This window comes from Naumovozyma castellii, chromosome 3, assembly GCF_000237345.1.
Source record: "Naumovozyma castellii chromosome 3, complete genome".
In the NCBI taxonomy this organism is placed as follows: domain Eukaryota; kingdom Fungi; phylum Ascomycota; class Saccharomycetes; order Saccharomycetales; family Saccharomycetaceae; genus Naumovozyma; species Naumovozyma castellii.
This window is the reverse complement of record NC_016493.1, coordinates 1,081,985-1,109,956: the sequence shown is the minus strand read 5'-3', so window position 1 is coordinate 1,109,956 and position 27,972 is coordinate 1,081,985. Positions and strand designations below refer to the sequence as shown.

General features: G+C 38.2%; 14 protein-coding genes and 1 non-coding gene across 15 annotated transcripts; 7 read left to right on the top strand and 8 right to left on the bottom strand.

The window, feature by feature from the left end:
* Window positions 1-11: 11 nt before the first annotated feature.
* NCAS0C05460 (uncharacterized protein) lies at window positions 12-1,595 on the bottom strand (the record flags this gene model as incomplete). Its single annotated transcript, XM_003675852.1, has 1 exon — window positions 12-1,595. The coding sequence occupies one exon, from the start codon at window positions 1,593-1,595 to the stop codon at window positions 12-14; it is 1,584 nt and encodes a 527-aa protein (XP_003675900.1).
* Window positions 1,596-2,464: 869 nt separating this feature from the next.
* On the top strand, window positions 2,465-3,865 carry NOB1 (rRNA-binding endoribonuclease; the record flags this gene model as incomplete). Its single annotated transcript, XM_003675851.1, has 1 exon — window positions 2,465-3,865. The coding sequence occupies one exon, from the start codon at window positions 2,465-2,467 to the stop codon at window positions 3,863-3,865; it is 1,401 nt and encodes a 466-aa protein (XP_003675899.1).
* Window positions 3,866-4,084: 219 nt separating this feature from the next.
* On the top strand, window positions 4,085-5,929 carry SIS2 (phosphopantothenoylcysteine decarboxylase complex subunit SIS2; the record flags this gene model as incomplete). Its single annotated transcript, XM_003675850.1, has 1 exon — window positions 4,085-5,929. One exon carries the CDS (start codon window positions 4,085-4,087, stop codon window positions 5,927-5,929), a length of 1,845 nt encoding a protein of 614 aa, XP_003675898.1.
* Window positions 5,930-6,596: 667 nt separating this feature from the next.
* DRE2 (electron carrier DRE2) lies at window positions 6,597-7,610 on the top strand (the record flags this gene model as incomplete). Its single annotated transcript, XM_003675849.1, has 1 exon — window positions 6,597-7,610. The coding sequence occupies one exon, from the start codon at window positions 6,597-6,599 to the stop codon at window positions 7,608-7,610; it is 1,014 nt and encodes a 337-aa protein (XP_003675897.1).
* Window positions 7,611-7,941: 331 nt separating this feature from the next.
* Window positions 7,942-9,006, bottom strand: NCAS0C05420 (uncharacterized protein; the record flags this gene model as incomplete). The annotated part of the gene is made up of 1 exon (XM_003675848.1): window positions 7,942-9,006. The coding sequence occupies one exon, from the start codon at window positions 9,004-9,006 to the stop codon at window positions 7,942-7,944; it is 1,065 nt and encodes a 354-aa protein (XP_003675896.1).
* A 422-nt stretch (window positions 9,007-9,428) lies between these two features.
* Window positions 9,429-11,201, bottom strand: MET1 (uroporphyrinogen-III C-methyltransferase; the record flags this gene model as incomplete). The annotated part of the gene is made up of 1 exon (XM_003675847.1): window positions 9,429-11,201. The coding sequence occupies one exon, from the start codon at window positions 11,199-11,201 to the stop codon at window positions 9,429-9,431; it is 1,773 nt and encodes a 590-aa protein (XP_003675895.1).
* A 443-nt stretch (window positions 11,202-11,644) lies between these two features.
* On the top strand, window positions 11,645-12,241 carry BET3 (TRAPP complex core subunit BET3; the record flags this gene model as incomplete). Its single annotated transcript, XM_003675846.1, has 1 exon — window positions 11,645-12,241. One exon carries the CDS (start codon window positions 11,645-11,647, stop codon window positions 12,239-12,241), a length of 597 nt encoding a protein of 198 aa, XP_003675894.1.
* A 120-nt stretch (window positions 12,242-12,361) lies between these two features.
* Window positions 12,362-14,563, bottom strand: GPT2 (bifunctional glycerol-3-phosphate/glycerone-phosphate O-acyltransferase GPT2; the record flags this gene model as incomplete). The annotated part of the gene is made up of 1 exon (XM_003675845.1): window positions 12,362-14,563. One exon carries the CDS (start codon window positions 14,561-14,563, stop codon window positions 12,362-12,364), a length of 2,202 nt encoding a protein of 733 aa, XP_003675893.1.
* A 944-nt stretch (window positions 14,564-15,507) lies between these two features.
* On the bottom strand, window positions 15,508-16,725 carry NCAS0C05380 (type II protein arginine methyltransferase; the record flags this gene model as incomplete). Its single annotated transcript, XM_003675844.1, has 1 exon — window positions 15,508-16,725. The coding sequence occupies one exon, from the start codon at window positions 16,723-16,725 to the stop codon at window positions 15,508-15,510; it is 1,218 nt and encodes a 405-aa protein (XP_003675892.1).
* A 632-nt stretch (window positions 16,726-17,357) lies between these two features.
* Window positions 17,358-17,429, top strand: NCAS0Ctrna1E. Its single transcript has one exon. It is a non-coding gene; the product is annotated as a tRNA-Glu (tRNA).
* Window positions 17,430-18,232: 803 nt separating this feature from the next.
* On the top strand, window positions 18,233-19,720 carry NCAS0C05370 (uncharacterized protein; the record flags this gene model as incomplete). Its single annotated transcript, XM_003675843.1, has 1 exon — window positions 18,233-19,720. One exon carries the CDS (start codon window positions 18,233-18,235, stop codon window positions 19,718-19,720), a length of 1,488 nt encoding a protein of 495 aa, XP_003675891.1.
* Window positions 19,721-20,257: 537 nt separating this feature from the next.
* Window positions 20,258-20,425, top strand: PMP3 (Pmp3p; the record flags this gene model as incomplete). Its single annotated transcript, XM_003675842.1, has 1 exon — window positions 20,258-20,425. One exon carries the CDS (start codon window positions 20,258-20,260, stop codon window positions 20,423-20,425), a length of 168 nt encoding a protein of 55 aa, XP_003675890.1.
* A 1,009-nt stretch (window positions 20,426-21,434) lies between these two features.
* Window positions 21,435-22,778, bottom strand: NCAS0C05350 (uncharacterized protein; the record flags this gene model as incomplete). The annotated part of the gene is made up of 1 exon (XM_003675841.1): window positions 21,435-22,778. The coding sequence occupies one exon, from the start codon at window positions 22,776-22,778 to the stop codon at window positions 21,435-21,437; it is 1,344 nt and encodes a 447-aa protein (XP_003675889.1).
* Window positions 22,779-23,075: 297 nt separating this feature from the next.
* On the bottom strand, window positions 23,076-24,821 carry DON1 (Don1p; the record flags this gene model as incomplete). The annotated part of the gene is made up of 1 exon (XM_003675840.1): window positions 23,076-24,821. One exon carries the CDS (start codon window positions 24,819-24,821, stop codon window positions 23,076-23,078), a length of 1,746 nt encoding a protein of 581 aa, XP_003675888.1.
* A 222-nt stretch (window positions 24,822-25,043) lies between these two features.
* Window positions 25,044-27,872, bottom strand: CCC2 (Cu(2+)-transporting P-type ATPase CCC2; the record flags this gene model as incomplete). Its single annotated transcript, XM_003675839.1, has 1 exon — window positions 25,044-27,872. One exon carries the CDS (start codon window positions 27,870-27,872, stop codon window positions 25,044-25,046), a length of 2,829 nt encoding a protein of 942 aa, XP_003675887.1.
* Between the last annotated feature and the right edge of the window lie 100 nt (window positions 27,873-27,972).

Genomic DNA, 27,972 nt, shown 5'->3' with positions numbered 1-27,972 from the left:
TTACATAGTATTTAATAAATTGTAGATAGAGTTTCCATTCCTGTCCCCGTGGACAAGATTTTAATAATGTACGTCTCCACTGCAGTAGAATAGGTCACTGAACTGGACCACGTACCTTCTGATGTGTAATCCTTGCTAATATGTGTCGTACCCATTGGATAATCTGTTGTTGTTGTAGTTATATAGCGTGTTGCGGTTAAAGTCTTGGTGGTAGTGCCTGTGGCAGGTCTGCCGTTACTCAGAGTGGAATAATATGAAATAATTTCCGACACTGTCATGTTAAGATCAGTAAACGTGCTAGTATACGGATGTGGTATCGAAAATGGAACACTGATTGTCGAAGTTGTGGTCCCTAGGTATGGAAGGGTTGTCAATTCAGGTAAGTTTGGAAGATACCCAGTTGTGGTAAAATAGCTGACTACTTCTGTTTGTGTCAGCAAGCCATTGGTTACAGTAGTAGTGTATGGAGATGGTAGACTAAACGATGGGATAAAATATTCCGTTGTAGTAAGAGTATTTGGCAGTCCATCAGAATCCAAGGTTGTCTCATAAGACACTATCTTGGTTATAGTATTGCCCTCATATGAAGCTTTGGTGGTTAAAGGTGCAGGGAGAGCTTTTTGAACAGGGCAAAGGTTAGTAGTTACCTTGTCTACGTCAATACTTGCTTGGCAATTGGATGGCATTTCTGCATTAGAATTAGACTGTATCTTTATACAGGGCGTTCCAACTCCAATATTTTTGCATGTACCGGCATAAAACTGGCTTGAATTCAAATTGAGACCTACATCAAAAATAAAAGACCCTGTTGGAACAGTTATATGTAGCATACCAGTGACATTATTATAAGTATATGTTGGTACCTGGTAAATTTGTGGACCAACTAGTAGATATGCATAAGTGTCCGGGGGAAGTCTCACCACCGGAATAGATTCTGCAAGTTGCGGTCCCGTAAATGACATCCACAAATTTATTGGTGCGTATATTGTTTGGTTAAATGGTTTAGAAAGATCGATATTCGGCGAGTAGCTGTAATAGAAATAAATACAACCTGTTCCAACAATGCCCGAAAACGATATGTACTCTGACACAGGTCCACCGTAAACTTTTACGACACCATCATTAACAATCCCACCTGTAGGTCCTTCAAGCGCAACAGGTCCACCAGGATTATTAATATAAACCACACCTTTGTTGATAAAGCTTCCGGTAATCGAGATATTACCAATACTACTAGGTGTAAAAGATAGCAACCCATTATTCAATAAGTTTGTGGCCTGGAAACCTTTTGAGCCCGCAATATCCTCAGTTTGTAGAAACATCTGACCGTTGTTTGTAATGCTATCAGAGGAAATGGTACCAAAATTGGTTAAACCAAGGCAAAAGACACCGCTGTTAGTTATATCACCATCCATTGAAATTGGTACAGTCCCTTGACTTAGAAACGAGACACCAAACCCGGTGTCGACTATTACGTCTGTGTCAATCGTGGACATATTAACTGTCATATTCCTTGTAATTTCAATACCGTAGGCAACTTGTGTTAACGAATAGAGCGCACCCACAACATAGAGTGTGCATTGGCAAAATAACATTGTTTAATAAATTTCTAGTTCGAATCTGTTGAACTTTTAAAAGATGCTGAGATAGGCATGAAATGAGAAGAGAGCCAATTAGCCCTGTCAGTGCGTCTCCCTGATATATAGTATCATTTGGGTCATTTTGTAACGGAAAGCCATTGTTGTAAAAGCTGGAGGAACTGGGCATACTTTCACCCCCTGGTCAAGCAGATGAAGAAGACTCATAACAATGCAAATCCTTTTGAAGGCAAGAAAGGCATTTTTTCATGCAGATTTCTAAAACGATCGATAAAATCCCTTGTTTTCAAGAGAAAAAGGGCAGGAGCAGAAAATCCGAAAAAGGTAATAGGCGGACTCTGCAAGTCCTCGAAACAGAACTGCTTCCTAGGATTATTCTATGAGCAATGGATAATTGTGGGAAGAACGATACAGCGGCTGGTAAGTGAATTGACGTCACAGATTGGCGCTGAGCTCATTGACCAAACCTAATTCTGTTTCAATATACTTAACAGTCTTTGAAGGGGTATCCTTCAACCAAAGGGTGCATAGACACACTTTATTTTTGATGTACAAAGAGGTATCTATATCTGTAAGACTCGAAGTTGGAGCTAACGCTGGGGCCGGTCGACTGTGTATTTTAGCTAGTGAAAAAGAAAATAGCTCAAAGGAATGTGTTTTATTTCTGGCATATTAGCATAATCCCTACCATTTATGGCAGTTTAATGTTCTTGATTGGATTATTTTCAATGGAAATCCCATTTCAACACTCTCTTACGTAATCAGTATTTGGAAAATTTTTGAAGCGATGAGATGAAAAATGAAAAATTATCAAATGAAGATGATATTCTTCTCTATGCAAAGTGTAAGAGGAAAAGAGTCAAAGAATGTCTGTTAATACACATCCTCACGTGAAGGCATTAGTCCTGGATGCCACTCCGTTAATCACACAATCTTACACGCATTATCAGAACTACGCACAGGAATTCTACACTACACCGACGGTGTTCCATGAAATCAAAGATGAACAAGCTAGGAAAAATTTGGACATTTGGAAAGATTTGGGTGCTTTGAAGCTGGTGCACCCGGGAGAGGAGGCCATTGAACGTGTTAGTAAGTTTGCTAAGTTAACTGGTGATTATTCTGTCTTGAGTGCTAACGATATCCACATCTTGGCGTTGGCTTATCAACTGGAAGTTACTTTGAATAAAGGCGATTGGAGGTTGAGACAGAAGCCAGGTGATGTATTGGAATGTTTGAAAGAGGAAGAAAAGGAATTGAAGGAAAAGGAAAGGAAAAAGAAAAAGGAGAGCACTGTTGAAGAGGAATTATTAGTAAAGAAGAAACCTCGTAGAAGAGGTGGTAAGAAACAAAAGGCCAAAAGAGAAGCCATGTTGGCAGCCCAAGCAGCAGAAGCTGAAACGACAAAGGTAGTGCCAGCTGCTGAAAAGGAAGAAGAAGCTGTTATTTCAGATGAAGTTAAGCATCAAGAAGAAACCGCTGTCGAGGAAGAAGTAAAAGATGAGCAAACACCCGAAGAGCTAGACAACGACGAAGATGATGATGGTGATTGGATTACCCCTGATAATTTAACAGAAGCTATAATAAAGGACAGCGGTGAAGATACCACGGGATCTCAAGGTATAGAAGCTATAGATAATGGGAGTGATGCACTAAATTTGCCTAGAAATCAAGTAGCACTTGCTACTGGGGATTTTGCAGTACAAAACGTTGCCCTTCAATTGAACTTAAACCTTATGAATTTTATGTCTGGGTTAAGAATCAAGAGACTTCGTAATTACATGCTAAGATGTCACGCATGTTTCCGTCTTTTCCCCATTCCTAAGGACGGTAAAGTCAAACATTTCTGTCCCTCATGTGGTGGTCAAGGTACTTTACTAAGATGTGCAGTATCCGTAGATTCTGTTACTGGTAAGATCACACCTCATTTGAAAGCCAACTTTCAATGGAACAATAGAGGTAATAGATACTCCATGGCAAGTCCCTTATCGAAGAATTCACAAAAGAAGTACGGTAAGAAGGGGTTTGTGCATAGCAAGCAGCCTGAAGAGTCGTTATTACTGAGAGAGGATCAAAAGGAGTATGAAAAAGTGATGAAGCAAGAAGATTGGACCAGAAGACACAACGAAAAGGTTCTCAATAACTGGATTGGAGGTGGATCCGCGGACAATTACATATCACCCTTCGCCATTACTGGCCTAAAACAGCACAGTGTGCGTGTGGGCAGGGGCAGATACGTGAACAGTAACAAGAAAAAGGGTAAATAGAGCAAGTAGCATATATTGTAATAGAGTATAGTAATAATGGATCTGCAGTGTGGTGTTTGGGTGTTAACGGTGAGGGCCTCGGAGTCTCATTGTACGTCATAAAAAGGTATTTGAGGGGACCAACAATAAAGGTGAAATTATAAAAGTCGCCACTCTTGCAACACAAGCTTCCTTAACACACACAGTTGTAACACGACCAACACAAAGACGATATACGAGATGACTGCAACATATTACGATAAAGCAGCAGCACTAGATAAGGCACCACATAGCTTAGAGTCTGAGATGAATCAAAGTGTAACAATGAAAGACAGCGAAAATATAACAAAGGAATCTACCACCACCAACACAACTATAATAAAGAATGAAACTTCCTTTCAAGTTGGCGATAATTCCATATTATCTCCCACATCTACCAAGTCCAACATATCGGGGGTTAGTCAGACAAAGTCGATCATGAATGTAAGTGGCACATCGGGTGCGGTTGTCAATTCCACACCGGAACCTGGGTTGAAGAGGGCACCGGCAGTGACATTTAGTGATTCCAAGACATCTTTGAAACAAGTGACTCCACAACAAGAACAAGAGCAAGAGATAGGAAGAGGTGATGGTGACAAAGCGGGACAAAAGACTACGGAAAGGCGTAAAAGTCCTCTAAGGTCCGAAATCACGCAAAGGTCCATTTCAAACAAAGAGGAAGATATAATAACGAATAACTATAATGGTAAAACTGCTCCACGTCATGAGAAAAATAAGAATTTATTAAAATTAGATACTTCCCATTTGTCATTTGAAGAGGAGAAAGCTAAAAATCCTCTCGTTTCGAAGGTGGAAGAAGAACATGCTCATTTCTTAGTCGAAGATCCCCTACATACGCCTAGTTCCGCAAATACAAGTCCAAGACCATCCGTTTCAATGGCACCTTCCACTTCTCAAACTAAAAAGGAAGGACAAGGTACAGAAAATCCCTCATTAGAAGCGCTCATTGAAGACGATATAATACCTCATAGCATTGCACCCAATATTCCCAAGAGAGAAAATGCTAAAAATATTGATCCAAGATTACCTCAGGATGATGGGAAATTACATGTCTTATTTGGTGCAACTGGGTCACTTGCGGTCTTTAAGATTAAATCGATGATTAAGAAACTGGAAGAAGTTTACGGTAAGGATAGGATATCTATCCAAGTAATATTGACTCATTCAGCAGCAAAATTTTTTACAAAGAGATATGTTAAGAAGCATAAATGTAATGAAAAAGGAGAACTTCTTCCCATCACCAAAACATCTATAACTGAGGAAAAATTGGAACCACCGCAGTTGACCGCAGTTGTTCCCCCACCAGCACAGAGCGCAACAGCCACACAAGTAGAGTTACCACCACATATTCAAGTTTGGACTGATGAAGATGAATGGGATACATGGAAACAAAGAACTGACCCAGTTTTACATATTGAATTACGTAGATGGGCCGATATACTGGTGGTGGCACCTTTGACGGCGAACACCTTATCCAAGATTTCCTTGGGGCTTTGTGATAATTTGTTAACTTGTGTTATAAGGGCTTGGAATACTAACTTCCCCATATTTTTAGCACCATCCATGTTTAGTAGCACTTATAATACGATTATCACTAAGAAGCAACTGAAAGTTATCAATGAAGAAATGCCATGGATTAGTGTATTTAAACCGTCAGAAAAAATCATGAGCATAAATGGTGATATTGGGTTAGGTGGGATGATGGATGGTAATGAAATTGTCGATAAAGTTGTTATGAAACTAGGAGGATATCCAAAGGATGAAGAAGATACGGTGAAAAATGAGGATGAAGATGAGGATGAAGATGAAGATGATGGTAATGGCAATGATGAACAAAAGAATGATGATGACGATGATGATGATGATGATGATGATGATGATGATGATGATGATGATGATGATGATGATGATGATGATGATGATGATGATGATGATGATGATGATGATGATGACGATGACGACGATGATGACGACGATACAGACGATGAGGAAGAAAGTAAAGAAGCTAAACAGAAAAAACTTTGAAGGCCTTGTTCCTTTTTTTACTCTATTTTGCTATTTTACTATGGACAATAATCATCAAGCATCAAGTCTACTTATTTTCACACCCTTTTGCTATTATTCGCAAGTATTGAAAGAAAACTTCCATGTAACAATATATTACATATGAGGTAGACACCTATGTAGTTGTAAATAAAATGGTTAGTTTATAAGATTTCCTAAGAATATTCAAAATCATATATTCCGTGCACTTCTAGTACCAGGCACAGTGTTTTAAGACAGTGCAATGAAGAATCAGGATTGTTGAACCTTAACAAGCGTCCAAATCAATCTTAATTGCTCGCTTAAACTCAAGAACTACGGCAATGTAGATTAAGTCAAGACATCGTCGTAATATTCGATCAGTACAAAACATATAGTTTAAAATCACGTGCAATTGCCATTTCCTAAGCATTTCCCATTTGTTTCGCACAAGAAATAATATTCTCATCTTTGCGGACCGGCCCGTTTTTTTTTCACGTTTAATAATGAATGAGATGAGGATTACTAATTAAGATAGAATTTTTCATTAATACCAAGATAATCCATATAAGAAAACTGGGATACTCATTCTAATCAGTATTGTTTCTTCTTAAACGGTTATTGCCTCAGACAAAGAAGAGAAAGGTACTTAAACTAAGAATAACACAAGATGTCTACTCCAAAGATCGGTCTATTATTAATACACCCAGCTGTCACTACCACTCCAGAACTAGTGGAGGATGTTAAGAATAATGCTCCAAAGAGAAATATCAAGATAGTGAACCAATTTTTAATTAACAAAGTTAACGACGGGTCCATTAAATTGAAGGTAAATGAGTATAATGTTATCCACTATTTGACACCTGAAGAACCTGAAAAGATCTTGTTTCCTAAGAAATTGATCCCCGTATTGAAAAATGCCTTGAAGGATAATGGGTTGTTGTACGGGTTGAGTGATAAATATAAGATTGATGCATTAGTTAATGGGTTCGAAATTAAAACTACTGAAGGTGATGACTTTTATCACTGGGTAAAGAAACCGGATACTGACGCCAAGAAAACTGTTGCAGTCCCATTAAAAAGCTCAGGTGATGCAGAAAAGAAGACTACTACTGCTAAATTACCAAGCTTCAAGAAAGCAAGTGATTCGAAGGCGTTACCAACTTTCAAGAAAGCCTTACCTACTTTCAATAAGAAGAAAGTCGCCGAAACTAAAGTTCATGTCGCTGAGGATGACTTAGATGATCTAGATGATGAAGAGGAAGAAGATTCTGTGTTCAGTGATAGCTCCAAGGCCAGATTCCTTGATGACTTAGACGACGAAGATTCTATTGAAGAAGATGACCTAATTGAAGGTAGAGATGATAACGGTAATATTACCATGATTGTTTGTGGTAAGTCTAACACTAAGAAGAAGAAGGCTTGTAAGGATTGTTCTTGTGGTATCAAAGAAGAGGAAGAGCAAGAGATTGATAACATTAGAAGTCAACAGGATAACGTTGTCAAATTCACTGAAGATGAATTAACTGAAATTGATTTCACCATTGATGGTAAGAAAATTGGTGGTTGTGGTTCATGTTCTCTTGGTGATGCCTTCAGATGTACTGGTTGCCCATACTTGGGTTTGCCAGCTTTCAAACCTGGTGAGGCTATTAATTTGAATAGTATCTCTGATGACTTGTAAGGCAACCCTACTTGCAGGTTTTTCAGAAATGGATGGACCACCTACCAGATTTCAGGCATCATCATATTTTGAATTGAACTTAATTCTATATTTTTGTTGCGAAATGTTCCAGTGGTTGGATAATACGATTAAAATAAAACTAAGACACTTGATTAATTAAACCACGTCGGAAATTGGAATTTGAAATTATCTATCTATAACTAAAATTATTTAACTGCCTATCGATTTAAATTAAGAAGAATATGTATTATTTATTGGCAAAATAAAGAAGATCTTTCTATTATTAATGTTCAATGTTTTTCTCTATAAATCATATGTATGTCTCCTCTACTTAGATTCGTTCCAAAACATTGGTAACGGCATTTAAGACATCGTCAACAATCATTGTAGGCTTGACATGGTTAAGTTTATCTGTATCTCGATAAACCCCTGTTTTCACTAGGCAGCTTGACCATCCATAATTTTGGGCCCCTATTATATCACTTGCCGGATTATCTCCAACCATAAATATTTCTTCAAAAGGTGAATTGGTAGGAGATGTTCCCAAAACAGGAAGGGTTTGAGTAGTAGATGTTCTGTTACCAGAAAGTAATTTATTTCTCCAATCGATTAAAACATGATGAGCAAAATCGTACGTCAATTTGGTTGGCTTCCCCAAAGTGAGATCATTCAATGCGAGGCTATTATTCATTTGAGCATATAAATTTCTTACCAATAAACGGAATGCACCTTGACCAAATCTATTTAATCTGTATGGATTTGCCCACAATAAATCTTGATTTGAGAAATATATGGGAACAGCTGGTTCACTGGATTTAGAAGAGCCGGCTCTTAACGTATTTAAAAGACCATTTTCACTATTTATAATATCAGAAATGATTTGCAGATCAGCTGCCCAATCATGAGGGTCATTAAACACTAACACAGCATCAAATTTTTTGGAATCCAAATGGGGAATCTCCTTGGAATATTCCTTCAATTGTTCATCATTTAAACCAGTAAACGGCGTAATGTCTCTGTTGTACCTAACAATATCAGTTTGATGTACCACATCATTAAAACCATAACTTTCAGCAACATGTCTTACTGAAGGTGTACCAACAGCTAAGATTCGATCATATTTGGGAACCAAAGCTTTAAAAGGTGTATGACTTTGAACAATCTGTAATGGAGAGATGGCAACTTTCAATTTTTCAGAGATAAAATTTACACGTTCACTCTCTAGATTGCCACCACCATTAGTCAATAGAATGTATGGAATTTTTGAATTGTTTAACAACCTTAATGCTTCACTTGCTCCTGGTATAGGGTTCTTGCCTCTAAGTAAGACACCGTCAATATCAAAGGCGAACCCAATTTGCTTCGAGGATGATTGAAGAAATCTTTTGAAAATCATCTACTAGTAGTATCTTCGAAAGAACTGGATAGCAATTGGTCTTTGGCTCCTTTGGTCTTGAGAATGACTTTTGAAAAATTATGCTGATTCAATGATTTTTGGATCAATGGATCTCGAATCGCATCGGCGACTCTCGAGACCGTTTCCGCTTAGAGAGTTCGGTGTTTACGCCAAGTGACAGAAATTTGCACATTAAAAAGATGAGTTACGTAGAGAGTTATAGACACATATTATCTATTCCATTTAGGAGAATTATTATGTTTGCGTGTTGCCATTAGTGATTATAATATCAGTGAAATTGATATATGAAGAAGTATAAAAAATAATGTATTATATGAAGCACATCGTGTAGATCTGTCCATAATATATTATTAATAATAAATAGTTTATGCTGTTAAATAAGGACCCCCCTCAATTTAATTTTAATGTAACAAGTTGTCAAAATTCATTTCAAATTCGTGATACCCTTCCTCGATGTAATATTTAGACGCTTCAGTGAATTGTAAGTTGGAGTCATTTATTAAAGCATTGACTGCATGTCCAACAACCAATAGCCCAGGAGGTCTTGATCCTATCTCTTCAATGGTAGCTGGGACATATCTTAATAAGGTCCTGGTGACTCTTTGGTCTGGACATGACGCTCTTTCAACGATGGCGGCAGGTACATTTTTGTCCCATCCAGCATCTATTAATGTCTTGATTAATACATCTGATCTATGCAATGCCATAAGGAAGACTGTAGTTCTCGTCGGCACAAATTCTGGTGCCACAGGAAGTGCACCCTTCCTTCCAGTTCCAGTACAAACTAAGACTTGGTCTGCAATGGCTCTTTGAGTGGCAGGTATCTTGGATACCACAGTTGATGCAAGTGATGAACTTAATCCGGGGAGTACTAAAGGCTCAAACCCATTTTGCGTAAAGAAGAGATATTCTTCACCACCACGTCCAAAGATATATGGATCCCCCTGCTTTAATCTCACTACTTTTTTGCCTTGCTTTAATGAGTCTAATCCTAATTGTAATAGTTCTTCTTGAGCATGTTCAGCGTTACCTGGGAATTTACGTGCAATGAAAGTTTCAGTTCCTTGTGGAATCAAATCTAAAACCGCCTGTGGGACTAATTTGTCTGCCAATATTATATCTGCTGTCTTGATTTCATGAAGAGCACCTAAGGTTAGCATGGATACGGAACCAGGGCCACTGCCGACTAAAGAAATACGACCCTTGCCAATAGAGTTCGGAGACTTCGATCTTAGATGGACACCTAGTTGAACTTCGCTGTTATTTTCAGTATTGGCTGGAGTTTCTGGGTTGATGGATTGAGAATTCTCGTGATTGTCAGGATTATTTGGAGAGGGTAAATTGATTGGTGTGTGGGAGTTCTCATCCAGTTGATCCAAGGTAACGTTTGCCAATTGATTTAATGGATAATATTCCATAATTTGAGATAACCATCTAGTCCTTTTTAATTTCTGTTCAGCATTTGTCATCTCAAACTCTTTGATCAATCTATTAAACTTATGACTCTCCCATGTGTCATCATCCAGTCCATAACCCAACTTATCTCTAGAAAGTTCAGTCTTCAAATATTTCTCTCTTAACAGTATTTCATGGTCTTCATGAATGATTTGATCTCTAATTGCACCCATATTTGTTACCACCTGAGAGATGTTACTAGGCAACTTATTTACAATTTCTCTCTTGATTCTATTTGCTAAAATATAACCTCTTCCATTAGTGGTCACAGCGATTTGCAATCCACTCCCCTTTGGATCTGTAAATGTAGGAATCATATGGAAAGTGGAATACTCGGGTCTTTGGAAGGCATTGACGGGGATTCTCAATTTGACACATTGCTCATATATCTTTCTCGTCAATGGAGTTTCCTCCGGTGATAAATTGATGAATACTCTATCCACGACTCTCTGTACTTGGGTTCTGCCCAGTGTCGTTAGATCAGATAATTGGAACCCTCTTGTGGCCAATTGGAACCCGGACTCGTTAAGAAATATAGAAGATATTTCTTTGATGTGTGATTCATGCGATGGGTTGATCAGGATCGGAGTTGCCCCAGCAGCAATGGTGGTCTTGATTTTCTTTATTGATTGCGGGCAGGAATGTGTTCCTATGATAAGATGATGTTCATCGATGGAAACAGATGCTGTTATTAATGGTAACGGTTCAAAGACGACCATTGGTTATATACGTCGATTGGTTAGGCGATGATTAAGCAATGTATCTTGGGAATTCTTAGCAAAGCCAAAGTAAATTATGGGTTCGATGCTTTTTGCAGCCAATTGGGTATGTTGTTGATGGTTGCAACTTATATATGGCCGGAAAAGTAGACGATTTGCAGTTAGTCATCTCTAAATTCCATTACTACTCAATGGTGATTACATGGAATTTTTCACTCTAACACAGTTTTTTGATCTTTATTGGCGCAAAAATCGATGCTTTAAACTGTGGCTTTTGAGTACGTAAGCATGAAATTTTTGAAATTTTTCAACAAAGCCGGGTAACGAGTATTTCTATCAATCTGGTAAAACCTCTAAATTTGAAATAGCAGTTTCTCACATTGCAGAAGTGCTAAACACCCTTAACATAGGTGCGGAATCACTCATATATAAGGATAATCAACATGTCTAGATCACGTTCGTCGACCACTACGCAATCTCGTTCTTTGAAAGTCACAGGTGAAGAAATTTGGAAGAACAAAACAGAGAAGATAAATACAGAACTATTCGCTTTGACATATGGAGCCCTAGTGGCACAGTTATTTGAAGACTACGATAATGACTATTCGCTTATTAATGAGCGTTTGTTCTCTATGGGGTACAATATTGGGGTGAGACTAATTGAAGATTTCTTGGCAAGGACGGCGTTGCCAAGATGTGAAGATATGGTAAGAACTAGTGAAGTGATAAGTAAATGTGCTTTTAAGATCTTCTTAAATATTACTCCTCATGTGACTAATTGGTCCAATAATAAGGATTCGTTTTCGCTGATTATAGAAGACAATCCTTTGAGTGAATTTGTTGAACTACCCATGAATGCAAAGAAACAAATATGGTATTCTAACGTTCTCTGTGGGGTACTCAAGGGTGCTTTAGAGATGGTTCAATTGGATTGTGATGTTTGGTTTGTTGCGGATATATTAAAGGGAGATCCACAAACTGAATTGAAGATTAAGTTAAATAAGATATTAAAGGATGAGATTCCTATTGGGGATGACTAATTAATAAATATACTGGATATGTAGGTGCATAATCTAAACTAGCAATTAAGATTAGTAAAGGGGGGGAGGTATTAGTAAAAACAGAATAAAACAAAAAAAGTAAAAACATAAAAAGTTCTTCTATTCCTCCTTATCATGCGATTTTTCCCATCTAGCTCTCATTAAAGATGAAATTTTAGAAGTAGAACCTGCTTTTATATTCTCTTCATCAGAAGAGGAACAGGATGAATCACTATCATTGATGACATTATTGGAACTATATCTTGCTTCTGATAAAATTGGAATATCAGAGAGGGAACCTCTGGAGTTCACTCTAGAAATAGCATTAGAGATACGTGAAGTAAATGAACTAATCGATGATGAACGACTTCTAGCACCACGACTACGGCTACGACTAGGATCACGTTGAATCTTCAAATAATCAGGAGTCTTTTCTTTCTCATAGCGACCTCTGCCTCTTTCACTCTCGATCTCGTTATTAATTGCAAATTGATCAAAGTCTTTGAAAACGGAAGGACCTAACTCGTTACAAACTGAAGTGATCTCTTCACTCAATTGTTCACGGATTGATTGAATTTCTCTGATTTTCTTACCTGGATACATCAAGGTGACTACAAGGGGACGTAAAGATTTAAAAAGATCCATTCCAATTTCACCAGTCTTCAAAGAACCATATGTGGTAAGTACCAACTGCATGTAAAAATAAGGGAATTGGATGAAAACATTTTCACTAGGTACCCAAATCCATTGAACCCATCCATTTTTACGAGAATGCAGGGAAATTAAAATGAGGGAATAAGTAACATATGAAATTGGAGCCATCACAAGTGCTAAGATAAGTTTCCAAGTGGCTAATAAATCAGTTCCCTTAATTTTCACTAATGATTTTTTCAACCCTTCTCTTGCCTTCTTCTTTGAATAGATGCTAGAACCGATGAAGATAGGAGTGAAAAGAATGGACCCGGGAAGAGCCAACATGAAGAATAGTAATAATCTAGAAACTCTTGTCACTAAGGTAACCAAAGTTCTAATTGTATTTTGCACAGTATGAGATTCTAATTCTCTAACTTGATGATCTTTTAACCCCATAGAGTATAATTTTTCATTGTATTCTTGAACCATTTTCTTCAAATGAATGACCCTTTCATCACTTTTAAATTTTGAATATCCCACGAGTAATCTTCTATTAATTTCAACGACAACGGGCAAAGATAATCTTTTCTCAGAAGGTTGGTACAATCTTCTAGCTGCCTGGATAGTCATCAAAGTATCATAATCAGGGGCATTTTCTGTAACAGAGAATAGTGCATCTGTAATTCTTGACAACAATTTAGAAACTGTTTCACGTGGAGCCTGTGCATATTCTTTTCCCATGGTTCCATCCACGACTATGGGTTCACCGTACTCGAGAACAGCTCTTGATCTAAATTTGTCTCTGTGGAAGTAATGCAACCCAACGGGCACAACATGTACTTTTATATTTGCATCAGCTGCTGCAGCACCTAAGGCCATAATGGCAACACCTGCTTTAATAGGTAATAAAGAAGGTCTATCGTGAGATCCACCTTCTGGGAAAATCCCGACACAACCTTTTGTATGCAGATGATCAAAAACACTCTGGAATACTTTACTATTATCCACCTTGTTAGCATATTTGAAAGTTGTACCGTTATTTAATAGTTTCCTCACTCTTGGATCAGAAATCTTAAAGGGAGAGCTTAATATGATAGTTTCATCATCTTGAATCTGAGCAATTTGGGCATTACTTAAATAATTAGGCAACCCCAAAAGGGATTTTGCAGTGAATCTCTTTGTGAATTCAGGTGATTTAGAATCCTTACAACGACCTTTTATTAATTTTGGATTATTTTCCAAGTCGGGAGCGTAGATTTCCAAGTTGTCATCTACTGGTTTTAAGTAATCTTGTGCTCTAGCAACAGGAATCCCACCCATTCTTCTTCCAAAAAATCCAACAAGTTTCATATTCAAACTTGAAGCAGCTGTAACGAAACATGCCTGTCTTGAACGAGAGACAGAGGTGGCACCATACATACCTAGTTTTCTGGTTGTCACCATTACCAATGTAGGGTCAATGAATTGATTGGCATGAGGAGCACAGACGAGTATTGTGGGGGTCCCAGCGGGAGGTACGTTGTAACCTCCACGAACTTTAATTTCACGGAAGAAAATAGTGAATATAATATTGAAGAGGAATATTATGCAATCGTAAGTCCATGTGTGAATATTGTATACCAGCCCATTGAAGTTGTTCTTGTACGTTCGTGAAACCTCTGGGACGTGAGCGTTTGATTTAGGGGGCATTGTTGCTTTCTATTAGAATTGGTTATCGATGATTAATAGCAATATAATTTTCTTATATGAATTGTAGCAAGAAGAAAAGTAACAATTAGTCTAACAAAACATCTAAAGCTTTAGCAGTATTGGATAGTTCATGAGTTTACCTTTTCAGCCTGTTAGATTGTTGGATTTTGACACATTTGAAATTGTAGTTTTTTGCCCAATAAAACAACCCGCACCGGCGATAACGTATTGCCGCAACGCTGCCAAGACCAGATTTGGCTTTGTTCACATAACAATAGGTTAATTAGAAACTTTTGTAAATAAACAATGGGTCAATATTGGTTAAAAACACTTGGGAGTGGTTCTGGTGAAGTTATTCGGGATTTTATGACTAAAAAAGTTTGTTTATTTAAATATATGAAATTAATGTCCTTATCAGCCAAATAAATTTATAGAAAGATTAAATTGAAAATCACCAAATAAATAAAACTATTGTCAACCCAAAATGATGTGAAAAACGTTAGAAACACACCAAATCGTTTTCAAAGTGCTTTGTTTTTCTTAGTTAGTCATTTTGGAGATATTTGAGAAGAAATTTCAGCAATAAAGTTTTCGTAAAAATAAGAGCCTTGCTTCATACAAAGAAGAATTGCCTTACCAAAACGAATTATTCAGACAAATTCCAGTTCTTTAAAATATCAATTGCTTGAAGAAATTAAACTACATATTCATTCCAAACTCTATATTCTATATCTTTTCTTACCAGAATTGCTTTTCATTTGTAACCGCCGAGCTGGACAACACCGACCAAATATTGGCGTCACTATATCAAAATAAGATTGGGTGTTCTTTTATTTCAAGATAGAGAGAGAAATATCATAACTTTTTAAGGACTTTTAGGTAACCATACTATAAAACTAGCCTTGACTTATCTACGTTCTTATAGGAACATAAAACAAGCATTTTTAAGACGAACGTAAAATAGCCAGTTGACTGTTCTTTAATAACTTTAATTTTGCTTTGGTTTTCTTTGTTGCTACGACACTTCCCTCCTTTCCAATATCTGTCCATTTATTAATAAATTCTTCAACTTCTTCAATTTCACAATCCTTGGAAGAGTTTAAATGAACAGCTTCATATAATTTTTGGATCTGCAAAAAATCTGGAACAAACTCAATGATGGGCACTGATCCCCTTGTTAACATTGAATCTTTGAATTTTTCCTTAATCTTACTTGATTGAGTAGCTATCGTTCCTTTAAAGATTAATTTCAACATGGTCATTAGACCAGGGTTCCATCTCTGAGGTGAATCTACCGCAAATAACCTGTGTTCCGGTAAATAAAGTTCCATTAACTTGAATAATCGTAGGATCCCCGTTGGGATATATATTTCTTCGTTTGCCTTCAAAGTTGGTAGTATATCATTCTCTTTCAATACTTGCAAAGTAGTACGGCACCAATAATCAATATCTGTGTCAAAACGCTTCCTTTTTCCTCCTTGCACGTTAATATCTATGAATCCTTGTTCCCAAGTGTCACTTTTCGGACAATACCTTACCAGATCATGTGCAGTGTATTTCAGTATATCGTCTAATAAAAGAAGATAGACAGGGTCTTCAATGCTAAAGGGAATCTGACCATTCATTTCAGTGGATTCAAAAACGAATTCTCTTGAGATGAATTGTTTGAAGCCTGGAATATCCTCAATGTCAGCTCTAGAAGGTAGATCGGTCTCGTATAGTGGTACCAGATAATATTTTATCCTTTCAAAAATATTATCAGACAGATTGGCTTTATAGTACTGCATTATAGTTTTACAAATTTGAATTCCCTGTTTCAAATCCGTGCATACATTGACAATGTTAAGATCAAAATATGGGTAGTCATTTAATTTATAGTTTACAAGTAGCCATTTAGCGAGGCATTGAGTCAGGATGGGGTCATATTGTTGGAATGAATCCATAGATTGTTTGAGTGTGTTCTTGTTAGTGAAGAAAGTTTCCCTCTTCATTATCTTGGGGATGTTCTCCCACTCGATGTAATCTCTCATGGGTAACGTGAATGTTCCCTTCGTTAAGGGTAGGGATTTTGATTTTCTTAGTTCCTCGATACTTAATAATGGTAAAGTTTGGGTTGCTTTGAATCGAACGTGGGTGATATTGTTAATTGGAAATATTCTCATTGTAAATACATGAAGGAGGCATGGGTGGTTGGCTTTGTTTATCTCTCGTTGGAGATGTTAGATCTTTATAGGTCAAATTGTGTGAACCGGGCACGGCTTTTCCTAAATGTTTAGTGCCAAAGAAGAGAGCTTGATTCTATTTTGCAAAGCGTCGAAGACGTCGAAAGTAGCAGTAACTGAATATGACAATGTTTAATAAGTATCTGAAGAACAAAGAAAGCTTGTAAAATTGTTTACCTAAACAATTGTCTAAGGTAATACCTGAAAAATGGGCGGCCCTTAACCTTATTCTGAAACTACTGCAGTGGCATTGTTCTTCTAGAAACAAGAGCCTCACTCTTTCAATTGACAAAATACCTGACTCAACAGAGTGGTTGAAGTTAGCCAGAAACTATATATTCTTGCATTTGGAAAAATAGCACTCTAATTACAAGAATTAAAAACAAGAAGAGGAGGGAGCAAAAGAATACACATCCACAGCGTATTTTAAGATACAGGCCAATCTCATTAGCACCAAAAAATCCTAGTTATCAAACATAAATGAATCCAGTATCGTTTTATCAATAAATCTTAAAGTCTGATCACGCCTCAACAAAACCGCCTCATTTTCTCATTACTTCAACATCAGATAATCCGATGTAGTGTAACGGCTATCACACCACCCTCTCACGGTGGAGACCGGGGTTCGACTCCCCGTTTCGGAGCAATCAATTGGAAATTTCAAATTTCCAAATTATATTTTTTAATTTTTTCTTTCTGTCCGTTTCATCGCGTCCTGACAAAAATGTCTAGTGAATTAGTGAGCGAACGACATGGACTGCTCCTTCCCGAAGAACAAAGTATGGGTACTACAAGACATTTACACATGGTTTTTTTTTCAAGTGGTTGAGTTTTACCGCCATTCTAAAGCCTCACCGATTCCTTAACCATGCAGATGCCAACTGCTATTACAAACCTCAACTTGCGGATGAATCCGTCTCTCTCTCAAACCTTATTTTCCCCAAACAACCAGCAGAGAGAGAAAGAAATCTCATGTTCGGGAAAACAAAACATAACATTCCACCCCCACTTCTAGTCACCTAATTGTTCCAGGACAAATCGCCAACACGGGGGCAGCATGGGTCGGCCCCCGGGCCCTTCTGTGCGCTACTCCAGACGGGTGCAGACAACCGCCGTGGGGGACGCCTAGTCCCGACACAGGCACCGTCTGCGGAAAACGGGCGGGTCAGACAAACGTCGTCCCCGACCAGCGACAAATGTCCTCCCCGTCCCGCGGAAAAATGCCGCCCGACCAATCGGGAAGCAGTGCTCCCCCCCAGAAGGGCCCGCACGACCCGCGGAACACACGCCCCCGAGTACCCCACCCGGAAAAACGCCCTCCAGTTCTTCCGGTCCTCGAGGGGCCAAAAGCGAAAACTTTTCACAGGAAACAACACTCCGCACAAACACGTCCTCGGACGGCATTAAAGCGAGCGGGCAGCATGGACATCCCTGTCAGATAGGATGGATGCCAGGAAGGCAACGTCGACAGGGAGCACTAGCCGTCCCGCCCGCATATAAGAAATGTATACTCATTGCACACAAGATCTTTTCTCTCTCGAGAAATGCTCTTCCCCAGCAAGCACACAACCAAGCAAACATGATTATGCTACCACCACCTATACAACACTCGCTCTCACTTCACAGTGACAAAAACGGTACGAACACCAACACCAACAACAGAGCCATCCAATTGCCCTCCATACAGGAACTCACAAGCATGGATTCCTCGCCTCTCTCGCTGACATCGCCCTCGCTGTACTCCTCCAAGAACAATTATCTGGCGTCCAACGCGGCAAGATCCAACGCCGGCTTCGTAGTGGCACCACCAAAATACACAGACAAGGCAAGAGATGAAATACGGAGACGTCTAATAATACCGACGAACCAGGACAACAACAGCGCCATGGCAAGAACGTCCATTGGAAGTTCAGATTCATACAACGAAGTCCTTTCCGATGCTGGCTCATCGTATCAGACAAGTATTTTTTCGACACCTTCCACCTCCGCACAAACAACTTTCTCTTCGGCAAGTTCCATCAGCCCATCTCAACAACCAGTGAAAATTTCACTGGAAGATGCGCTCCCCAAAGTCTACTACGACATGTACGCCCCCGAGATTATCCTTCAAGAACAACAACAACACACTCTCTCATACAACGGGAGACCATCCTTCACGAAGCGTGAGTTGCTGGACTGGGAATTGAATGATATTCGTTCTTTGCTCATAGTGGAGAAACTAAGACCGGAATGGTTCGGTATGATCCCGGAGATCGTAGTGAACAGCGCAACGATACCCAAGTTGCAAATACGCTTGTTGCCCCTATGTTCCACTGATGAATTCATCATCGAGACCTTGGTGCAATCGGATCTTTATTTGGAGGCTGATTTGGATTACGAATTTAAATTGACTAGTGCTAAGTATACTGTGATGGCTGCTAGAAAGAGACATGAACAAATCACTGGTGTGGTCGCGGAGGGCAACGTCATGCAATTGAGTAAGAGTGAATGGAGAAATATTATTGAGAATTATCTTTTGAATATTGCAGTGGAGGCACAATGTAGGTTTGATTTCAAGAATAGATGTTCACAGTATAAGAAGTGGAAAGTGCAACATCAAAGAGAACAAGAAGAATTGGCCCTCATGCAGAAGAAGAAGGCGGAGATGATGGTGAACAATGAAAAAAATGGTCGTGGTAAATTATTAAAGAAGGCCATTTGGAAGAATTTCAATTATCACCATAACAAATTCGAAAATAATGATGATAAATTAATGGAATCCAAAAATAACACCGCTGGTTCGGTGATTATTGATGACAATGACAGGGAGTCCCTCAATCACATTAAAGTTTCTCTCACCAAAGAGGAAAAATCCATCATTTGGTCTCAATGCCAAGCACAAGTCTACCAAAGATTGGGATTAGATTGGCAACCAGATGGTGTGTCACAGATGTGAGGAGGACACCTACGAAACAAGGAGCAGGACAAATGAGGACCTTCACTAAGAATGTACGTACGCAGCAACTAAGTAACACCTTGATAGATTTTTTAAGACATAGACATTTGTTTCCTCCTTCCACTTTGGTTGTTGTTTTTTTTCAAAGGAAAGTTAATGCCGTTTCCTGCAAGAAGGTGGGGTATGTGTTTTTGTCATGTGACTTTTGTCATTGTACAAAAAAACTAGGGTTCAAGAAACCCTAGGGCTGAAATGTGTCATCCGGGTAACATAACACGGCGTTGACTGAAACCCTACTCCGAGAGACAATGAACCTATTATAATTAAATGGCCCAATAGGCCAATAATATTGGCCCGAACACATAATGGATATCTTTTTTCAGTTGGACAAATTTCATATTTATACTTATAAGGAAATCCCGTTTCTAACGTTCCTACAAAAAAAGGTTTTCCTTCTTGAAGAAGTCATCACAAAGTGATAAGCAAACAAGCACTCCTATAATTATAACAAACAAACAAACAACAGCAGCAGCAACAATGGATTCTCAAAAAATCGTGGCAATTCTATTGGCAATCTTTCTTCCACCATTAGGTGTCTTTCTTCAATGTGGGTTAGGTGTTGAATTTTGGTTAGATTTGGTACTAACCCTTCTAGCATTCTTCCCAGGGATGCTATATGCATTATACGTGACTCTAACAAGTTAACTAACTAACAACAAGTCATTAATAATATAATAATTTAACTAGCAAATAACTTATTATAATAAATATGTCTTTCTTTTATTTTTTGTTATTTAAATATCCTTTAAATAAATATATGCAATAATTCTATCTAGCAAAAATTGGGAGGATGAGATTCATACTTTCATCCTATCCTGTATCTTGATACATTTCCCACCAAGTTCCATATGTTTACCAACGAAATTAATATTACTCGTGGTACAAGTAATTGTATTTGTGGTACTTCCCTTGTTCGTCCTCGTCGTTTGTACCTCCGTGTACATATGGAAATATGAATGAACCAATGTATATTCTTGTAAACTCAAACGCACTACTGTGTAAAGGCTCAATTTAACCAAAAAGGCCATTAACCTCCATGAATAAAGAAGTAAATCGATAAGATCAACCAATAGAATGGGGCTCAAAATCACCAGGATGGCGATCCGACAACAAAGTTGGAAACTTTGTAAAACCGTGAGAAATACTGGCATTGTTTGTAGAAGGATCCAATGGGCTGTGAGGGTCTGCATTACTATGAGCGTGGTATTTAAATATATCATTGTCCTTTGTATTTACTTTTTGTTTTTGCTTTTTTATGCTAAATTGTAGCTCTTTTTATAACTAGAAGAATGGATAGAGTGTAAATCACGTTTGTTTTGAATTGTTTAATAGGACTTTATTGTTTCATTTAAAGGGAAATTGGAAATGATAAAGGATAGGAGAGAGTATGTTTAATCTAACCAATGCGAGGCAATATAAATTAAGCTTGTTTTTCTTATTCTGGCTTGTACGAACGGAACCTAAAAAAAAACGGAAGATGGCATTACGCCGCTGTCATAAAAAAAGAAACAAGTCCGGTCAGATACGAAGATCTCTTTTCTTTGCAAGAAATTTAGATTAAAAGTAGAAAGAACACGAAGGGGGTAATATTATATTTGAAAGCATATATAATAATAATAATATGAATATATCAGGAACGGCAAGGTTACTCTTATTACTGTATACCCACAACACTTAATTCTAAAGTCCATACTCTTCTTATATGAAGTTTAATCGGTATCTTGACCGTATTCGTTACAAACTCATTATCATTAGCATTAGCATTCTCCTGAGGTACTCTTAATACAACCTTATTGACTCCATTCACATTAACTATGCTACCATATATTTCCACTTCCAATTCAACATTTTCCGCACTCCACCAACTTTTCCTAGCAGGTTTCCTCCAAAACAATAACAATTTGTTGTTAATTGTTGGTTTGGGAACTAACTTGTATACATCATCAGGCATCGAATTAATGTTGATATCATCGGCAATCATAACTGAATTTCTAACGTTATCGTCAATATTTCTACCAGAATTACCATCTTCCATTATTGGCATGGAAAATCTCTTAGTACCATCATTGGAATCTTTATTCTTTTTCCAATTTTTCATCTCCCTTGTAACCGCATTTCTAAAATCTTCTGTACTTTCATTATAAAGTCGACATAATGATAAGGAACTAATTATAGTCTTACCAAATTCTTGTGTTCTATTACCCCACTGGGATTCCGGAAGAAACCCAGAAGAACAAAGCATATCCATTAAATGCTGTTCAGCAGGACCCAAAGTGGAAGACTTCCCAGATCCATGTAATGGTACTTGGCTGACTTCATGTTGATGTATCTTGTTGGATAAGTATAATCCTTGGAAAATTGATGTTTGATTTAAAAGATAACTGCCCGCAGCTACTTTAAGTTGTGACATACAATGCTGTAATAAATCGTCTTTCATATATTGATCCAGCGGAGGCCTACCTTCTGGTAAAGGTTCAAATTCAAACTCCAATTGCGGAACACAATAGTAATCTAAATCTTCTCGAAGCACAATTATAGATGGGTTTTCGTGTAATATAGCATCTTGCTCAAATTGCTGTTGTGTCTGTGGGTGTTGATATCGAGTATGATTATTAGCATTCCTTATTGATGGAAATTGTTCAAGAACGGGAAAATTAAGTAAATCATCATTAGCCTTCATGTAAAATTCCATTATGTATTCAAAACATGTTGCTGGGAAATTGGTAATGAATACTTCGTCTTCTGCTGTAAGATTTGTTATCACTTGGTCGGCCCTATCAAGAAATACACCTGAGGGGAAAAGGCATAATAGTAAGGATTCAGGAAGGGTCATAAGCTGATCCCTTGTCAAGAAGTAATGATTTTCTTGAATATTCAAGTGAACTAGGGAATTCCCATTATCATAATTGGAAAGGTCTTCCTGCTCTAAACCTGATTGATTAATAAATCCATTAGGAACGGCACCATTTTGAGGTACTTGCGTTATAATATTTTCCATTTCTCGTTTATTGAAAAATAGCTGATGAGGGGCAATTTGCGCTAAAGTATGATCTTATTTGCGTCCCACGACAATGATAGTTTATCCAGCACTGATAGACAGTTGTAGCGAGTATTTCCAATTTAGCAAAATGGATTAGAATAAACTATTTATTCAACGTCATACAGATTAACTTTATTCAGGGAATCAAGTGGAAAGAAGTACCAACTAACGTTTAGCCTGTCGGAAAAAATCTTCAAAGACCCCGACAGGGCAATCCTTCAACTAAAAAAAAATCGGACGTCCGCGTCACAAATTTCAGGTTTTCGCACTGAATACACTCGAACTAGATGTACTATTCACCTGATCATGCAGCGATTTTCCTATAGAAGAAGAAATGGTTGGGGTTCCTATGACCTTACTCACAATTGCAATAGCTTGGGAAGCTTTTTTGGCAAGATTATTTTCAGATACATGCAGCTCTCCTTTCTGCCCTTCGTCCGATTCTCGGTCTTGCGGAATAGGTGCTTCACTATTATCACCCTTTTCTTCCTTTATATCAGGATTTATGTTGTTTTCCTTTAGTTGTTCAACTCCTTTTTCCAAGGTATTATTGCCTTTGGAATCTCTTGGTGACCTCTGTGGGTTCTCTTTCGTACGGTTGTTATCTCTCTGGGTTGGGTTATTTGGGGTGCCCATTTCGTTTCTTCTCTTAACCAACCATTCTTTGTAAGACACTTGATTAGGTTTCTTTGGTTCTTTATTTGTTAGTACACTGTGGGGAGCAACCGAAGTGTTTGCTTTATTCAAGGTTAATGAAGATTGCTGACTCTTTGTATCACTGTCAGCTTCACCAACTTCCTTTGCTAAATCACTCATTTTGATAGGACAGTTTGACATCTCACCATTTGACACTCCTACAATAACATCAGAAGATTCAGTTTTCCCACACACATTAACATTTTCAATATCGTCACTATATCTCTCAGCTTCTTTTTTCATGGCTCTCAACTCTGAAAACTTCTGGTCAAAAAGTTCACTGAGTATATTCTTCTTAGGAAGTACCTGTGTAATAGTAATAGTTTCTAAATTTTGTTGATTAGTGAGGAATAGTAATGCATGAAAAGCAGGTAGCACTTCTCCTTCCGAGGCAAAGAGTAATGACTTTATGACATTTATATCAACAGATGGAAATGCCTTTGCTAATTCAGGAATATTTGAGTGAGTGTCCAGAATCTCGGATAACTCAGCCAGTGTTAAGCTACATATTTTGGGAAAAGTTGCTGATACTTCCTTCTTCAACCCTGTAGTTTCATCAATAACGATTGCTGTGTCCAAACTTGAATTTGAGGGGGAAGATTCCTTTTTAGAGTCAAAGTTCAAAACGTCATCAACTGGGTTTATATTCAAAGTTTGTTTCAAAAAGGGAGTTCTTTCGTTAGGTTCATTGTTTGAATTCTCAACAATTCTGCCATTTTTCGAGCCATGATCTAGGGAGGTTATTTCTAGCTTAAAGTTGTTCTTGGAGCTCTCATCTTTTGTTTCTTTATTTGAAGAGGGAGCTTCCCCTTTGGTGTCAAACTTTGAATTGTCGTCAAGTGTGTTTATATTCAAAACTTCTCTCAAAGATGGAGTTTCCAATTTAGTTTGGTTCTTTGAACTCTCAGTAATTATCACCTGCTTTGAATCTTGGACTAACTCTGGTAGTTCCTTCTTTGAATTGGTTACGGGACCCTCTGTTGCACTTTTCTTCTGACTGATCAGGATTACTCCGGACACACTCCTCCTTTCGTGATTACTCATAGTTGTCTTGGCAGTTGTTTCTTCTCGATTCTCACCTGAAAGGCTTACTGGAGTATTACTTTCTTCCTTCCCCTCTTCCTCTTCTGATATGAGAGTTTCTTCTTCTGTTAAATCTGTATTAACATCTTCATCATTTGACTCTAATGCCGAGAATGGATTTTCATGGTTCAACATTGAACTTGTATTTTCTTTCTTCTTTATTTTCTTATTAGTTTTTCCCTCTTGCCTTTTAGCCTTCTGATGCTTCTTGAATAATCCCATCAGTTGCTCCACTGTTTGTCTTTACGAGATTCTATAATTTGAGAGAAGCCCTTTATATTTTGCTGCCACATAGATGTCATGATCTGGGCGGCTAAATTCTTTACTAACGACAGGTGATGAGATAATCAAAAAAAATTGAATCAATAGATTTTATCTTTAAGAGTATAAGGAATATTAATTAATATTAAATAGAAGAAAACATGATTAGCAAAAACTTTCTCTTCAATCCACCAAACCTTCCTGAAGTTCTAAATCTTGATAAACAACCTCTGAACTCATTCCAAACAATTTCCTCCAACCTGATCTGATCCATGACGTACCTTTGTGATGATAATAGTCACTCGACAAGGGATGTTCGTCACCTATCACAGGTGGTTTCCAACTTTTCAACCTTAAAGAGTTCAAGACAACAAACACGGAACTCAGGGCCATAGCCAAACCAGCAACCATTGGATGTATAGTTATTCCCCAGGGGACTAATATACCCATGGCAATTGGGATCATGAATATATTGTAGCCCAAAGCCCAAAAAAGGTTCCATTTAACTCTAGAGAATGTCATTGCTGAGATATCCAGGGCATATATTAAACCTTTCAAACTTTCTCTCTCATCCTGATCATTTCCCAATACAACTATATCAGCAGCCTCCATCGCAATGTCAGTCCCCGTGGAGAGCGCCACACCAATATCACTGGTCACTAAGACGGGAGAATCATTGATACCATCTCCAACAAATGCTACACCGCCTACACTGTCCGCTTGTAAACTTTCCACTATTTCACATTTCCCACTGGGTGTCACTCCGCTATAGACGTTATTTGCCGCAATGCCAACTTGTTGAGCCACTTTCATGGCGGCACCGTGGGAATCACCCGTAACCATGTAAATATCATAGTGAAGCCCTTGCAAATATTGAATAATATCTGCCACATCCTCCTTAACAGAGTCTCTAATTTCGAACTTACCCACTAAAGTATCATTAATGGACACATAAGATTTGGTGAAATCGTCGCTTGTATTATCACTATTGGAGTCAAACATGGAATCTGTCATTAAGGCTTTGTGACCCACGGTTACAGTATAGTTTCTCCCTTGATATTCACATTCACATCTGACACCCTTACCAATAATTATTTCACTCTTCGTCACAATCACACCGGCATCACAGTCCTGGGATGATTCCCCACAATAATTAACGATTGCCTTAGCAACAGGATGTTCACTGATAGATTGTGCTGCCATGATGCAAGGAAGCACTGGTAAATCATCATTCGAGTAGGGAATAAATCTTTGTACTGTCATTTGACCCGTTGTTATTGTCCCCGTCTTATCAAAAACAATCTTTGTAATAGTATTGAATCTTTCCAATATATCTCCTCCCTTTATCAGGACTCCATGTTGTGCACCGATTCCTGTTCCGACCATTATTGCTGTTGGAGTGGCTAAACCCAGTGCACAGGGGCATGCAACTACAATTACTGAAATGGCTATTTGGAACGATGTGTAAAACTTGCCATTGTTATTATTGGTGAAAATGACTGGTGGTTTCGTGAGTAAATTGGATAACGTGATCCATGTGATAAAAGTGATGATAGAAAGGCAAAGGATGGTGGGGACAAAGATAGATGCTAGATAATCTGCGTTGTTTTGAATAGGGGCCTTATTCAATTGTGCTGATTTCATTGTTTGAATAATTTGAGCTAATTTAGTATCATCACCAATATTAATAGCTTTGAAATAGAAATGACCTGGCCCGTTTAATGAGCCTGCAATGACTTGAGAACCCTTTTGCTTGTGTACTAGGATGGATTCTCCTGTCATTAGGGATTCATCAATTTCAGATTCACCCTGGATTATAATACCGTCTGCAGGAATTTTCATACCTGGTTTAATTTCAATGATATCGTTTCTCTGTAATAAATTAGTTTCAATTTCAATATGAGAGGATTGAATGTTATTCTTGTCCTGTAGAATAATACATTTCGATGGAGTCAATTGAATTAGTTTGGATAACGATGATGATGTTTGAGCCTTTGCCTTGTTTTCCAATAGTTTCCCAAATGAGATAAAGGCGATAAGCATTACGGAGGTGTCAAATACCACATTGGGTAACATGGGAGACTCCTCATTGCCCCTAGAGAGGACCATGGTATGAATAATGGAAAATATGGAGAAAAGGTAAGCACATGATGTGGAGAGTGCAATTAAAGTATCCATTGTACCGGAACCATGTTTCATGGAGCTCCATGCAGCTTTGTAAAAATAAATCCCCAATCTAAACTGTGAGTATGTAGCTATTGCCCAACCAATAATGTCTCTATAGAACAAACCATGGACAAAGAAAGTTTCTTTGAAGGGAAAATGATTATTCTTAATCAAATTGGGGAAAATCATTGGTATCCACATATACAAAGCCATTGCTACAATAGCACAGACACATGCCTTTAAACATGTAAATTTCCAGAATTGTATTTCGTCCCACTTGGATAGCAATGCCAATTGAGTCGCCGATGATACTGAGATGATATTGGAGGATTCGACTGTGGCGTCGTACCCTAGATAGTTAAAGAAATAAATCAAATCACGGATCCCAATTTTGTTTTCATCATAAGTAATATTAAATGTATTTACTTCCAAAGCTGGCTCCAAGGAAAGAATCCCATCCTGTTTACCCACTTTTTCAGTATCCTCCATGGAAACAGAATCACCGCTTTCGGCACTAAATCCTGAACTAACGTCGTAATTGGATCGCAACACTTTAAAAGTCACTGTTCTAACAATATCTGCATCTGCTGAACCCATGGGTGTCGAAGTGAGCACCTGAGCGTCAAACCCACAATCTTCCACTGTTTCTCTAATGAGTTCCAGCGACACTTTCTCCAATTGGAACTCTACATGGCATTCCGAAGTGACCAACGACACCTCTACGGACCCTACACCGTCCAGTTTCCCCACCTGTGCAATGATGGCAGAGGTACAGGCGGAACATGTCATGCCCTGGACAGCCAGAGTTCCCTTATACAGCGTCGTAGATCCCAAACCGTCAACCATCGTCAATTGTGTGTGTACAAACGGATCACTACAATACAATACGGTCCACAGAGGGAGAGAGAAGGTTGCTGCTTAAATAGAGGCGAATACTTTTGATTGG